General features: G+C 42.7%; 1 protein-coding gene across 3 annotated transcripts; it reads left to right on the top strand.

Annotated features, from left to right (window-relative positions):
* Window positions 1-858: 858 nt before the first annotated feature.
* On the top strand, window positions 859-10,300 carry LOC141776445 (tissue factor-like). 3 transcript variants are annotated; one of them, XM_074650058.1, is made up of 8 exons: window positions 904-1,059; window positions 3,339-3,453; window positions 4,481-4,535; window positions 4,952-5,041; window positions 5,722-5,828; window positions 7,457-7,635; window positions 7,779-7,944; window positions 9,447-10,300. In XM_074650058.1, exons 2-8 carry the CDS (start codon window positions 3,339-3,341, stop codon window positions 9,581-9,583), a joined length of 849 nt encoding a protein of 282 aa, XP_074506159.1. In that variant the 5' UTR covers window positions 904-1,059; the 3' UTR covers window positions 9,584-10,300. The 3 variants fall into 3 exon arrangements, with proteins under 3 accessions (XP_074506157.1, XP_074506158.1, XP_074506159.1); XM_074650056.1 differs by lacking the exon at window positions 4,481-4,535 and having other exon boundaries at window positions 859-1,059; XM_074650057.1 differs by lacking the exon at window positions 4,481-4,535 and having other exon boundaries at window positions 861-1,059; window positions 7,779-7,935.
* The last annotated feature ends 4,560 nt before the right edge of the window (window positions 10,301-14,860 follow it).

The following is a 14,860-nucleotide window of genomic DNA, read 5'->3' as shown; positions in this document are numbered from 1 at the left end:
ACTGCCATGGTGACAAATATCTAAACATTTTTATTTTTAATTTAGTGTTTGTAACTGCAGTTGGACAGAGTCCAGGAAAAATGTCCCCAGGAGGACAATAAAAGTATATCTTATCTTATTATCTTATTTTTACCAGTACGGATCTCACGATGACTAAACAACTTTTAATTTTGTTGACCAATTTACTGACACAATAACTAGGTTTTTGAAGCATGAATGAATTATTTTGGATGAGTTACTACCTTTTGCAAACATGCAAAAGAGTTGTGATGTCCCATCAAACAGTTGTGACCATTGCACTTAGAGGTTAGAGACTGAAAAATGAGCCAAAGCGATCGAGAAAAAGTGTACTAGTGGGTATTAGCATTGCCATCCCATATAGATTTCCATGTTCTGAGACTCCAGTGTTGCTGTGTGAGTTAAGAAAGAGATGAGTGAGTTTCCTGGTGAGCTAAGGGCCGGTACAGAACTTTAACTGGACCACTTGGCACAAACTCTTTCAGCCGTCAAGGCAACGGGGCATCAAGCTGTTTGGTTGTTCACAGAAACACAGTTGAATACATGAGCAGCATGGTGCCAAGAGTTCCCTTCCCACGAAGAAAGAATCAGCTATTTGGTTCTTGTCAGGCTGGGTGTGACCACTGCTAACTAATTGCTCATGTTTCTGTGAGTTTAGTCCGTCACAGAGGGACAGTTTCCATGTTTTAACGGGGTGTCGTGTATCAGCTCGAGGACATTCATAAAATCTGTGCTTCGGAGAAAGGAGGAGTTCAAACTGAGCAAATCGTTGTAGAATCTCCCATCAGCAGGCAGGCATGTGGGAGGGATCAGCAGGCAGAACGTCCCCCCAGTTCCCCCACTTACAGCTCCCACACCCTCTGTCCTGTTCACCAGAAACCACAGTCAGTGTGAGCAGCTGAAACCCAGAAGAACCTCTTATCTACAGCAGTATCTCAACAGCTCCAGGAGAAGGGATTTTGGGTTGTGCTAACATGGCATCTCTGAAAACTGTGCTTTATCTGGGACTCTGTCTGTCTGCTTGGATCGTCACTACAGCAGGTAAAAACACATGTTCAGATAGATAGATAGATAGATAGATTGATAGATCTGTAGATAGATAGGGCAGCCTATAGGGCACGTTATCATGTTTTTTCTACTGGAAGGGCACCCTAGAGGGCATTTTAGAGTGCCCTTCTAGTAGAGAAAACGTAATAGAGGGCACTTTATCACGTTTTCTCCACTGGAAGGACACCTTAGAGGGCACTTCATCTTGTTTTCTCTACTGGAAGGGCACCCTATAAGGAACTTTATCTTGTTTTCTCCACTGGAAGGGCACTTTATTACGTTTGTTCTACTGGAAGGGCGCTCTTGAGGGCACTTTATCACATTTTCTCCATTTAAAGGGCACCCATTAGTGCACTGCATCTCGTTTTCTCCACTGAAAGGGCACCCTAGAGGGCACTTTATCACGTTTTCTCCACTGGAAGGGCCCCATAGAGGGCACTTTATCACGTTTTTTCCACTGGAAGGGCACCATAGAGGGCACTTCATCTTGTTTTCTCTACTGGAAGGGCACCCTATAAGGAACTTTATCTTGTTTTCTCCACTGGAAGGGCACCCTAAAGGGCACTTTATTACGTTTTCTCTACTGGAAGGACACCTTAGAGGGCACTTCATCTTGTTTTCTCTACTGGAAGGGCACCCTATAAGGAACTTTATCTTGTTTTCTCCACTGGAAGGGCACCCTAAAGGGCACTTTATTACGTTTTCTCTACTGGAAGGACAACTTAGAGGGCACTTCATCTTGTTTTCTCTAATGGAAGGGCACCCTATAAGGAACTTTATCTTGTTTTCTCCACTGGAAGGGCACTTTATTACGTTTTCTCTACTGGAAGGGCACTCTAGAGGGAACTTTATCACATTTTCTCCATTTAAAGAGCACCCATTAGTGCACTGAGTCTCGTTTTCTCTACTGGAAGGGCACTTTATCACATTTTCTCTGCTGAAAAGGCACCCTAGAGGGCACTTCATCTTGTTTTCTCTACGGGAAGGGCATCCTAGAGGGAACTTTGGCTGTGTTCGAAGATGTTTGCTTATGGCTTTCAGTTGTTTTACAGCTTGTAACTGGATCTCTGCAGTTTGGAGTTTGGTTCCTACATTCCTGTTCTAACTTAACATAATGGGGGCATAATGATGTTTGATATTACAGGCAGTCACCTCTGCTAAAAAAAGCTATGCTGCATGCAAGTTTTGCTTTTGTTTGTCTTGGTTTTGAAATACTTGCCTGTGATATTTCCGCCCCTCCCCCACCCCCCCACCCCAATACAATACAATGGAGGTCAGTGGAATTTCCACAGACTTCACTGTGGACCGTTTTCATAGGGGACTATTTCTTCAGTAGAAAAGACAGTGTTCTCTGGATATATAGTTGTATAAAGACAGGCTCTTCATTAAGTTGGTGGAACAATAACTCTATAACATTCTTCAGGTGTTCTGTAATCAGTAAACGTTCATGGCAGTTCTTACCTAATCGTGACTCAGCATTTAATTAGACATGTGGAAATGTTAAAGCAACTAACGAACCAAACAAGATGTTCCACAAAATTCTTTAGACATCGCAAGAAATGAATCACAACATAGTGGAATGTTACGAGATTGGACATACAGTATCTCACACTGCATAAACAGCATTTATAAGTGTGTTTCTATTATGTAACGGTATCACTTCTGGCCCTTATTCAGCTTTGCTCACTGGCAAAGTCTGTCTTTAATTATGGTTTGTTTATGAGAAAGAAGAGGAGGTGGAAGTCAAAGTTTTTCTCTCTCTCAGCTGATTTATCGGTGTGACATTACACTAACAAAAAAAAACAGGAGGGGAGAACTTTCAGAGCTCATGGATGAGTGGAAATTAAAGGGGACCTATTGTGTTTTTCCACCTTTCCTTTAGTGTGTTATATAGTTTTTTTGTGCATGCAAAAGGTCTGCGAAGTTATAAAGCCCAAAGTCCAAAGAGAGTTACACAGAAACGCTGCTCCTGAACTGACTGAAACGCCTCGATTGAAGTCCCGCCTTTTCCTCCGAAACATGGTGATGTCACAAAGTAACACATTTGAATGGCAAGTTTGGCACGCCCTAAAACAAAGCTATAGTTAGAGCGGAGCTGGAGCGGAGTCCAAAGTGTTTTCTTCAGTTGACCAATCAAAGCAGACTAGACTTTGCGGAGTATGAGAAAAGTTACGCGTTCTTTTGAACATTAAAGCAAGGAAACATGTTCTAGTAGAAACCTGAAAATGAGCATAACAGGTCCTCTGTAATGTTGTGTTACGTTTTATTCACAGATGGGAACATTGTGCCCAAAGCAGAGAACGTACGCTGGGTATCTCTGGACTTTAAAACCATCCTCAAGTGGACTACCACACCATCTGACTACAAATACACTGTCCAGTACTCTAGGTGAGTCCACACACACATAGAGTTTTGAAAATTGAACAATTGGTCAAATTTGACCAAAATATAATGATACTTTTACTTGTAATAGAGTATTTTTTACATTGTTGTACTTCTACTTTTACTAGGATCACAATACTTCCACTGCTCCTACGTTCGTGTTTGTAAGTTGCTTTAGGGTAGGGTGAGCAATCTAAATATGAACCAGGAAGTTAATTTTGAATGACATTTGAAGGCTTATCACACACTGTAATCCCATCATTTAAAGGACCAGTGTGTAGGATTCAGGACAGGCGGAAACCTCCGGGTCTGAAAAGTGAAGCCGACACTGAAGTGCCTTAAACCTGCATTCTTTCTAACAGCCAGCAGGGGGCGACTCCTCTGGTTGCAAAAATAAGTCTGATTGTATAGAAGTCTAAGAGAAAACAAGCCTACTTCTCACTTGATTTATTACCTCAGTAAACATTGTAAACATGAGTTTATGGTCTCAATCGCTAGTTTCAAGTCTTCTTCAATACAGCATGATGTTCATTTAGTAAATTATGGTCCCATTTAGAGTCAAAGAGACCATAAAGCAGGGGATGCTTTAGGGCGGGGCTACCTTGTGATTGACAGGTCGCTGCCACGGCATTGTCCGGTCTGGGAGTTGTCCGTGTTTTCATCTTTGTCATTTTGGTCGCCTAGAAATGTCTTATTCAGTGTTCAGTCGTACTTAGCTCCACGCTCTCGTGTCACTTCTGGCTGCAAAAAATATTATGTAACTATGTTTTCATTAGTGTATCATCACTTGAAACTAAGAATCGTTGTGTTTTCGTTGGCTTAGAAAGAGCTTCTCACATCTCCATAGGGAGCGGGTCCTCTTCACGGAGTCTGCCATATTGCTCAATCACACCTGTATTTACCCTTCCATGTCATATCGAAAAATGATGCTGTGAAAAGGACCCTGAAACTGAAACAGATAATTTAATTAAAAATGTTTACACCTGTTTTCCTTTAATATGACATGTCAGAATGTCTTCTGTGTTCTTCACAGATCAGGAGGAACAATTGTTCATGATAGGACTAAAAGCATTCATGTTTTCCTCCAGGTGAGTTTTAATTTCTCCATTCACTCTAAACACAAAGTATATACATATATATATATATTGTGTGGTAGCAAGTTATGTCATTTAAAACTCACCTGGAAGAAAACGTGAATGCTTTTAGTCCTATTTAGAACACGGGGTAGTGGAGCACTTCAGCCTCTTGTGGCTGAAATGAGTACTACACCAACAAACACTTAGACCAGTGAAAAAACTATTTAGATCAGACTTAGAAAAAGGATTTTTGCTCTCAGGGTTTCCGTAATTTTCTCATGAAGGTTTTAATATTTGTTTCCATTTCTTTCGTCATCTATTTGCAGTGTCTATGTGCTCCTGTACTACAGGGATCTTGCAATAAGTCAGCAATTTGTGTTTTTTGACATTATTCTCCTGTTTTGTGTGTTTTGTCATGTGACTATCAGCGATAATGGTGACTGGCTGGACATTATCGACTGCATCCAAGTGTCAGGATCAGAATGTGATCTGACCAACAACCTTGAAGACTTCGACAGGTAGGAACAAGACCTCTATCACTTCAAACCCTGAGTAATATCTCTGTAATATTTTAGAGCTTAGATATCTGGTATACTTCACATTCATTTGTAATTCCTAACACCACTCATGTTTTGAAATATTTCTACAGAAATGTATATTTCTCTGTTATCATTATCTGTGCCTGTGGCCTTACCCATCTTTATCTTAGTTTTGATTTATCATCGGAGACTGACGCACGGGGAACCCCTCTTACGTTACTTTTGGACGGACCAGGGACAGAGTGTCAATAAACGCTTACATGCATAGTGTCCTTTCAAAATAAACTTCACAGGAAGTTAGGTTAAGGCAACACAACCACTTAGGTAGGATTAGGAATGGTTGATGTTAACTTTGCTGACTAGCGACTCACGGGGCTGACGATACCAACGAGTCACGTGACAAAATAATTCAACGTTGACTTTTAGTTTCACATGAACATGGTTGAAAGTCTTGTGTTTGTTTGACCCATCCACCACCCCTCCCTTCACTCCCACCCTTAGCGGACTCTCACGCTATTAATACTACATCACATGTTCCGACTGTCGAATAATGCCAGTTGAAAGCCCGGTTCGTCACATACTGTTGATAAAGGGTGCCTCCGTGCGTCGGTTTCTGATCACATACCTCCAACCCACATTCATGTATTCCTGTTTGACAGGACCTTCACTGCTGACGTCAAAACAGAGGCTGAGAACGTGGATTATGACGACGGGCTGGAGGAGTTGCCTCACACCTATTCCCCGCAGTTCAACCCCTATAAAGACAGTAAGTATCGCATGCACACACGATAAAAAACTCCACACATTAACACTCATCACAGTTGACGGTGAGCAGCCTTGTCGCCTAACAATTGCCTTCCCATACAATGAAACTGCATTGTCAATTATGTTTTGAGGGAAACAGATTTCCTCCCGGATTAAGTTTGTTTTTGACGAATAGGAAATATGTTTCTAATGAGTCCATGGAAGTCCACATAAGGAGGTGGTTGGGGGGTGGGGGGATGGGGGGGTCAAACAAACACAGGACTTTCACCCAGGATACTTCTGTTCATGTCCTGTGTGAAACTAAGTCAATGTTGAATTATTGTAACGATGTGCCCATGGGGAAGCCTGTATAAAGAAAACACCGTACTACACCTGACATAAACATGCGTCCTGAGTGATCCGATCACAAGTGGACAGCTCTAAGTACAGGTGTGAATGCACTCAAGACGCATTGAGATCCGATCGCTCAGACCACATTCAGAGGTGGTCTGGGTCGGCATTCTTTTAGCAGTGTGTACGCGAATGTGGCCTGGACCACATTAAGGACCGCCTACTCAACTGATGTCTTCTGCATAAGCGCAAGCAGGCCTATGTACACATTCGGCTTTGTCCACGACACCTGACAATTTCGAAGAGCCCTTAGAGATATTACAAGTGCGTTGAACATCTTAGGTGATTTGGTTTGCCTGGAACACGCCAAAGGAGTAGACCATGGAATAGAATGGAATTGAAGTGCATTGCTGCCTCAACAACAACGCATTTGTTTTTTGCAAACAGAAATGATGTACGTGTTTACGTGTACGCTGCATAGAGAGCAGGTAAGTGTGGTCAGACCACAAGTGGTCACTCGAGACGCATGTGGAGACGCACTTGTCACACGCCCCTCCTTGGCGTTGGCATCACACCCGTTGGCGTTGGTGTCACACCCCTTGGCGTTGGTGTCATACCCCTTGGCATCACACCCCTTGGCGTTGGTGTCACACCCCTTGGCATCACTCCCCTTGGCGTTGGCATCACACCCCTTGGCGTTGGTGTCACACCCCTTGGCGTCACTTTATTCTAGGCAACAAAACCCCTATAGTTAGATTCAGCAAAGAACTACATGGTTGGGCTTAAAACTACTACGTTTGTACAGTGAAGATGACACTGGACGTCGTGAACACACACGAACGTAACATCTGATTGTAACGTGATGCACGAGACACGAACAGCGGTCTCCTGGATGAAAGACTTGTGTTTGTTGGACCCATCCACCTCCCCTCCCGCTACACCCGGTGTGTGTCTTGTTGCTCTTAAAACTAAGTCGCCACACTCCCGGGGCACTTTCTCGAAAAGTTTACTGTTGCCGTGGATGGGTTTACACTGTAGTTAATGGAACGCCTGGTGCGTTTCATACTGCCGCTACGGGGTGCCTCGTGCAGCGGTATCGAACGACGATGGCCGCGACAAAGAGTCGGTCTTAGGCGCCCCCGGGAATGAGAACGGGCTGAACACACAAAATGATAAAAGAAGGTGATAGCTGCTATTACTAACTCACCCCCTTCAGCTTTACGAATAAGACACTTTCAACCCGTATGAATAAGCCTGACAGTAAGTCTCATCATCCCTGGCGATTTGTCCTCTCCTCAGGTAACATCAGTGCTGTGAACTTCACTGTGGAGGCTGTAGATGAGAGAACAGTAATTGTCAACATCACAGATCCTCTGACTGGTATTCACCGGCGTGGGAAGCAGCTCAGCCTCAGAGACGTTTTCAAAAAGGAGCTCAACTATAAGATCAGCTACTACAAATCTGAAAGTACCAACAAGGTACGGTACTCAGCTGCCCAACACTGACACTAACAGGAAGCTCAGTCATACACACAAAGCCGTTGTATAACGAAATACCTACTAGAATGATCATAGAGGAAGTTCAGTGTGTTGGATTTATGTATTTCCTTCTGACCTGATAGAGAGACAACATATCTGAATCCAGTACAGCAGAGGTGTCGACGCTGGATGCAGGACAGAGTTACTGCTTCATGGTGGCAGCTTCCATCCGCAACAGACCCGAAAGCACCAAGCAGGGAGCCTGGAGCAAACAGAAGTGTACACCTGGAACCACTAAAGGTCTGCAAGGTGCACACACACACTCTCTATACACCACACTACACTACACACAGAATGGACCATAGGAATAGAATAGGAGTAGAACGGACATTGTTAAACTACAATCTTGAGTGATTCCTGTGATATCTTTGCACCTCAGCCCTCGTGTGATCGCTAAGACTGCAAAGACTCACATGACATAGGGTCACCTCCGGGTTTCTGAAGGGACACCAGCACTGGAGACACATTTTGGCAGAGGAGGGTGGGCCAGATCATGAGTCTCGCTTGTGGCTTTTATGGATAAGAAGTTCTTTTGTCTGTGTGCTTAGGGACCTTTCCAGCTGACGTACTTTGTGGTCATTTTTCTAAGAGTCCCCTAAGCCTCTGAGAGCTTTCTTGTTAACCAAGCATGTTTTCACCCGAAGTCTGACAGGCATTTTAGTACCTCATAAAACATCTGCTAAACTGATGTTTTTGTGTTTGGAAAGATTGTGTGAGGTACAATTCCACCCATTCTGTTTTTATGTGCATGTTAATTTTGTGCATAACAAAACAAAAAGCAAAAATGGAACCGCAACATTTTTCTTCAAAAAAACTGAAATATCTCAGAAACGTTCTCGTGCTTGATCTCAGTGGTGGGATGTCCTTTAACCACTTCCTGTGCTTTGATTAGATTTTAATGTGCTTTGGAAAAATCCGGTCAAACAACACACAGGGACCTGCACATCAAAACACTGCTCTACAGGGTCGACGCCAACGGGTGGGCAATTGCCACTAATTTCTTTAAAGCATTGACGCAACTTACAATTTTTAGATTGTAGCAGGCTCGGTTTTCAAGCTACAATGAAGATACTGGTATCATATGAAACTAGAAACCCTAATTAATCCATCTGTACCAACCATGTCATACTAGCTTGTCGAGAAAGAGGTTAAATAACGCTCCACATCTGCGCAAAGTTTTGGCGAGGAAGAACTGTCTTGGCCATTTTCAAAGGGGTCCCTTGACCTCTCACCTCAAGATATGTGAATGTAAATGGGTTCTATGGGTACCCACGAGTCTCCCCTTTACAGACATGCCCACTTTATGATAATCACATGCAGTTTGGGGCAAGTCATAGTCAAGTCAGCACACTGACACACTGACAGCTGTTGTTGCCTGTTGGGCTGCAGTTTAACATGTTATGATTTGAGCATATTGTTTTATGCTAAATGCAGTACCTGTGAGGGTTTCTGGACAATATCTGTCATTATTTTGAGTTGTTAATTGATTTCCAATAATAAATAAATTATATACACACATTTGCATAAAGCAGCATATTTGTCCACTCCCATGTTGATAAGAGTATTAAATACGTGACAAATCTCCCTTTAAGGTGCATTTTGAACAGATAAAAAATACTGTAAATTTCGATTGTATGGCCCCAGTAGCAGAGGTGAAATGCTGTCCTCTATTTGTTAGCAGCATGTAGCTAGATATTACACAATGCAGCTTTAAAGTGACGGTCTAACTGTGACTCTCATTGTCCCTCCAGAGTTGAGCCTCGGTGCGTGGGTCGGTGCAGTCTTCATCCTTCTCACGGTCCTCATCATCATCGTTACGGTGACGGTCCTCTGCTGCAGATGCTGCCGACAAAGAAACACATCTCAACAATCATCGGCACCTATTTAGTGTGTGTGTGTGTGTGTGTGTGTGTGTGTGTGTGTGTGTGTGTGTGTGTGTGTGCGTAGGGGTGTGTGTGTGTGTGTGTGTGGGGGAGCTGGTCTCCCTTTCCTCTCTCCTCTCTGTTTCTAGGAGAACATTACTTTACACTGCTGTGCTCTTTGTTTACAGTGTGTTGTCGTCATTAGTTTTTTTTATTTCACATTTGAATTTACATTAATACTTCTGTTTCTGAGGTCATGCTGCACCAACTGTGCATTTATTACATTTATTCCATGTGTGTGAATGACTCATGTGGACTCATGATCATCAGCAACAGTTCCAACTGGAAGACTTTTGTCAGCAGCTAATTAAGAAGATTTAAAATGTGATACCAGTTAGATTGTTTAATCTTACTTTATCTTCTTCTTTTAACCCGTCATGTTAATCCAGTTGCCCCTCACTCTATTTCCTCTAAACATGTGTTTCCATTCATTGTTCTTATTCAATTCAACTTTCCCCTCACAGTTCTGTCAGGACCAAATAGGAGTGACCACTAAAAAGGACAGTAAATGAAGAGCTGTAGTGGCACCTAGTGGCTGCCCCGTAAAACTACAAAAACATCAGCATAACTCATCGCTGCAAATCCATATTCATATATTATGCTTTTAGTCATTTGGATGAACTTTTGTTGATCAAAAGGATGGAAAAGCAATAAAACATTAAAAATAAAAAAGGTTCTCCAGATCCTGTTGTTTTCTTAATTCATTTCATATTCAGCGATGATGCTCATGAGGCTTTATTTTAATACATAGTTTTAATAGTTAATAACAAGGTTAAGATGATTGGAGAGGCAGTGAGCCATCTGAACATTTGCCGACTGGTCCGTTCTGTATGTGACTGAGCTGAAACGATAAATGAACCAACACCAACTTCGCACTGCACCCCCCCCCTCAGCTGTTTTAGCTCAACACACAAACTCAACTCTCATCAGTGTTGTTTACCTGCAGCGGGCAGCTGTTTTCAGTGGAAAATAAACAATTTTTATTGTGATGGTGATGGTGGGAGATGATTCACAGAGAGGCTGATGGCAGAAGACACGGTCCAGGATCAGGAGCTGCTGGCGGGCTTGAGGTTTGGCGTGGCTGGCTGGCTGGACAAACTGTGCAGACAGAGACAGACTTGATTCAGGCAGACGGGTAACTAGCAAACTGACTAACTAGATTTCACTGCTACAACAACCCGTTGAACAGAGAGACGAATCAGTGCAGTGAACATATGCTGTGTGGAGATGAAGAACTGATGACGAGCAGGTGAGCTTGATTGCTGAGGCAGAGCAGGTGTGGATCATTGCAGGCCAGCAGACCAGATTGAGATAACAGAGTACAGGGGACGGGGACCAGGAACACAGACAGACAAGCAGACAGAGACCCAACTCCAATTCGGCCCCTATACCTACATCAACGGTCCCTACAGCCTCCCACTCCGTGGTGGAGTGAACTCCGTTTGTAGTCACACTCACGCTCCAAAATTGCATCCTACTTTATCCTTTTTGTCTGGTGAAAATATACAAGAGGTGATTGTCGGTCGACCCCATTCTTCCACCACTTGGCCAATCCCTCGGGCCTTCAGGGATACAAGCCATCGACCTTTGACCATTTCATCCTATTTGTTGCCTGCAGAGTTGGAGCTTAATCTACCGTTGACCTCATTGTAATTCAGAGCGCATAAGTAGGCCGGCCAGGTGTTTAAAGAAACATGATTTAACATGTAAAATTCAAAGAGAACATCATATAAATTGATTGAGAGCAGTGTGTTGATAGCAGAGTTTGTACAGAGGGTGTTTCCCCACTAGATGTCATGGTAGTGTTTATAAACGGAGGATAAATCCACATCATGCACAGTGAATTAAATTCTGAGAAAAAAAAGGGTGACTGTGTAGCTACAGTTGATATAAAGTGAACTTGTGAAATGTTTTAATGTACAGAACAACAACTAAAATAATTGATTAATTCTATTTAAAGATGAACTCATTATTAAACTGCTTAGTACAGTGTCACTTTTATAGGAAGTAAATAAAACTGTGATTTTTAAAACACTTAAATTATGATAGAGGAAGATAAAACCTCACACTGTCCTTCTTCTTGACTGCCTCTTTATATTAAGCTCCTCAGAAACCACTTTTTTTTTTTTCATTAACATTAATATGATGTGCATGTTCAATTAATGGGAAATAAGAACCCATGGTTCTGTTGGCTTCATTAGACCGTGACCTTCAGCACACACTGGGGCGGTTCGCAGCCGAGTGTGAATCGGTTGGGATGAGAGTCAGCACCTCCAAGTCTGAGGCCGTGGTTCTCTGCCGGATACCGGGGGATTGCGTCCTCCGGGTTGGGAGCGAGTCTTTGCCCCAAGTGAGGGAGTTCAAGTATCTCGGGATCCCGAGGTACTCACACTCGTTGCGGCGTCTGCAGTTATTGCGGGCGTTGTACCAAACCGTTGTGGGGAAGAGGGAGCTGAGCCGGAAGGCTAAGCTCTCGATTTACCGGTCCATCTACGTTCCGACCCTCACCTATGGTCATGAGCTTTGGGTAGTGACCGAAAGCATGAAATCCCAGATACAAGCGGCCAACATGAGCTTCCTCCGTAGGGTGGCTGGGCTCAGCCTTAGAGATAGGGTGAGGAGCTCAGACATCCGGAGGGAGCTCAGAGTAGAGCCGCTGCTCCTTCGCATCGAAAGGGGCCAGCTGAGGTGGTTCAACATCTGATCGGGATGCCTCCTGGACGCCTCCCTTTGGAGATTTCCCGGGCACGTCCAACTGGTAAGAGGCCCCGGGGTAGACCCAGAACACGCTGGAGAGATTATATATCTCGTCTGGCCTGGGAACGCCTCGGGGTCCTCCAGGAAGAGCTGGAAAACGTTGCTGGGGAGAGGGACGTATGGAATTCGCTGCGTAGCCTGCGGCCCCCGAGACCTGGCCCCAATGTAAACCCATCAGCGTCGATATTAAACACTCACACACCAGGCGTTCATCCTGTTCGTGTCTCATATCTCAGCGTCAATTTCATTGTACAAATGTAATTTAAGCCTAACCTAACTATAGCGGTTTTATTTCCTGAACCTAAGCAAGTGTTTCTGTTGACTTCACAACATTTAACACGTGTTTACTGCGACCAAAAAGAGTGACGCCGAGGGTTCGGACAAAGCGTCAGTATACGAGGAGTTGGGATGAGAATACGTTGTTATAACAAACCTTTGGAGACAAAAATCAAGCTAAACGTGTGTGGTAGTGAATGTGCAATGAAAGTGTTGGATAAATAAATTGTAAGAAAAGGTGTTTGTTTACATCTTCATCCGTGCCCACGTTTTCTTTACTCGCCCACTGTTTGCTATTCAACAGATTTCTGAAGGTTAAGTAGATTATCTTGGAGTCGTCCTGGTTCTCTGATGATTAGATGCATCATAAGACTCTTTCTCTTCGGGTCAAGAGCATCACAGGAGGGCAAATCACCGAGACATCAAGATGAGCACAAACTAAAAGTAATGACAAAGGATTATCTTGTAAGAGAGAGTATAACACTGCCATGTTCATTATTCTCCTTTCATGTGCTCTCCTCTCTAAAACTGTGCAGGGTAATGACAGATAGAGGGATGATGATGAAGGGGAGGAGGAGGAGGAGGAGGAGGAGGTACAATGATTTCCTTATATGAGGGTGGGGGGAAGAGTAATTTGCAAAGCCACAGCGCAGCGGCAACAAACATCGTGTGTCTGCAGACTGTTCAGGTAAGAGGAAAGAAACACAGAGAACGGAGGCAGATAATCCTAATAATAAAAGCTTTAAAAAGGAGCAACGCTTGTGGACAAAATGTAAAGTATTATCAAACCTGGCAACCCTGACATGACAGGAAAGTAATGTGATCTATCAGCTGGGCAAAGACTGATTTTTCAACCAATGTGGTTTTAATGTGAAGGTTAGAAAAAGGTAAAATAAACAAAAAACAACCTCCAGTTCTCACCCAATTTTTTTTTTTTTATTATTATTTACTTCGTGGTTATGTGGGCAAAAAAAAATAAAAAATTAACTCTTCACACATTTAATCAATTTTTTTTATTTAAAAAAAAAAGAAGAAGAAACATTTGCAACAGGTTGATAATGTCATTACAACTGTTTTGAAGTATTTAGCAGGGGTTGAATATCATCACTGATTTAATAAAACTGAAGCGGAGACATTAATCAGGTTTAATAATAAGATATGAGGAATAAGAATGATAAATATGGGTTGTTTTTTAATGACATAAACGTGCCCTCAATCATAAAAAGGAAAAGTACACTTTCCATATTGATGTCCATGTAACTGGAAAGTGAGGTTTTTACAGGATTCATGGGCAAAGAGTCACAAAACTCATAAACACATACAGTAATAATCAAATTCACTCCTTTAAGAATACTTTTTAAAATATTTTTTAAATATTATATGTATTATTCATAACAAATGTATAATTATTATACATTATTTTATTATTAAATATATATATATATAATCCCTTTTTAACATTTACTTGAGAAAAGTCAAACATCTACAATCATACGTGAAACTACCGTGTGGACCTTTGATTCGTTTAAGAGAAAGAACAAGCAGTAACCTACATACATTAGCCGTGTTTTCAGCCTTCTCTTCACACCTACATATCACTGCTTTAAATGCAACACCGCGGTCTGTTTCCAGATAACCTTCTGTTGCTGCTGTTAATAATGAGAAAATGATGTTCTTTCACACTCAATCCCTTAGTAAACCCACACTAAGCTAATACATACTGTAAAGGCTATATGTCCCTGTATTATGCATTGATCATACATGTATGTAGTACTCCATGTAGAGACCGTACACACTATGTTATATCTTATTTCTTCACTTTAATTCATCTTCCACCTATGATACTTCAGACCTGAATGATATGACACATTACACAGATAACCCGTGTGTCATGAGTACGCACTTTAGCCTTTTCGCGTGTCATTTGTACTGCATGCAAACAACCAGCAGTAATAGGTTTAGGCAACCCGTTCTCACTCCCAACTTTGTAAGTTTGGTCAGCGCCCCTCAGCATCAGACAACGGCGCACGGAGGCATCCTTTAGCAACAGTATGTGATGAACCGAGCTTTCAACTAACTCCAATGTAAACCTACCCACGGCGTTATTCGACGGTCGGAGCATGTGACGTAGTATTAATAGCGTGAGAGTCCGTTCAGGGGGGGCGGGTCAAACAAACACAAGACTTTCAACCAGGAGACCGCTGTTCGTG

Source organism: Sebastes fasciatus, chromosome 11 (assembly GCF_043250625.1).
Source record: "Sebastes fasciatus isolate fSebFas1 chromosome 11, fSebFas1.pri, whole genome shotgun sequence".
Taxonomy (NCBI): Eukaryota; Metazoa; Chordata; class Actinopteri; order Perciformes; family Sebastidae; genus Sebastes; species Sebastes fasciatus.
This window is presented reverse-complemented; position numbering and strand designations above follow the sequence as displayed.

What these genes read in the sequence shown, in the direction of transcription:
- LOC141776445 (XM_074650056.1), top strand. Translation starts at nt 993, where the DNA reads ATGGCATCTCTGAAAACTGTGCTTTATCTGGGACTCTGTCTGTCTGCT. An exon ending in AACCTTGAAGACTTCGACAG is followed by an intron (nt 5,042 to 5,721) that starts GTAGGAACAAGA and finishes CCTGTTTGACAG; the next exon opens with GACCTTCACTGCTGACGTCA. An exon ending in AATCTGAAAGTACCAACAAG is followed by an intron (nt 7,636 to 7,778) that starts GTACGGTACTCA and finishes CTGACCTGATAG; the next exon opens with AGAGACAACATATCTGAATC.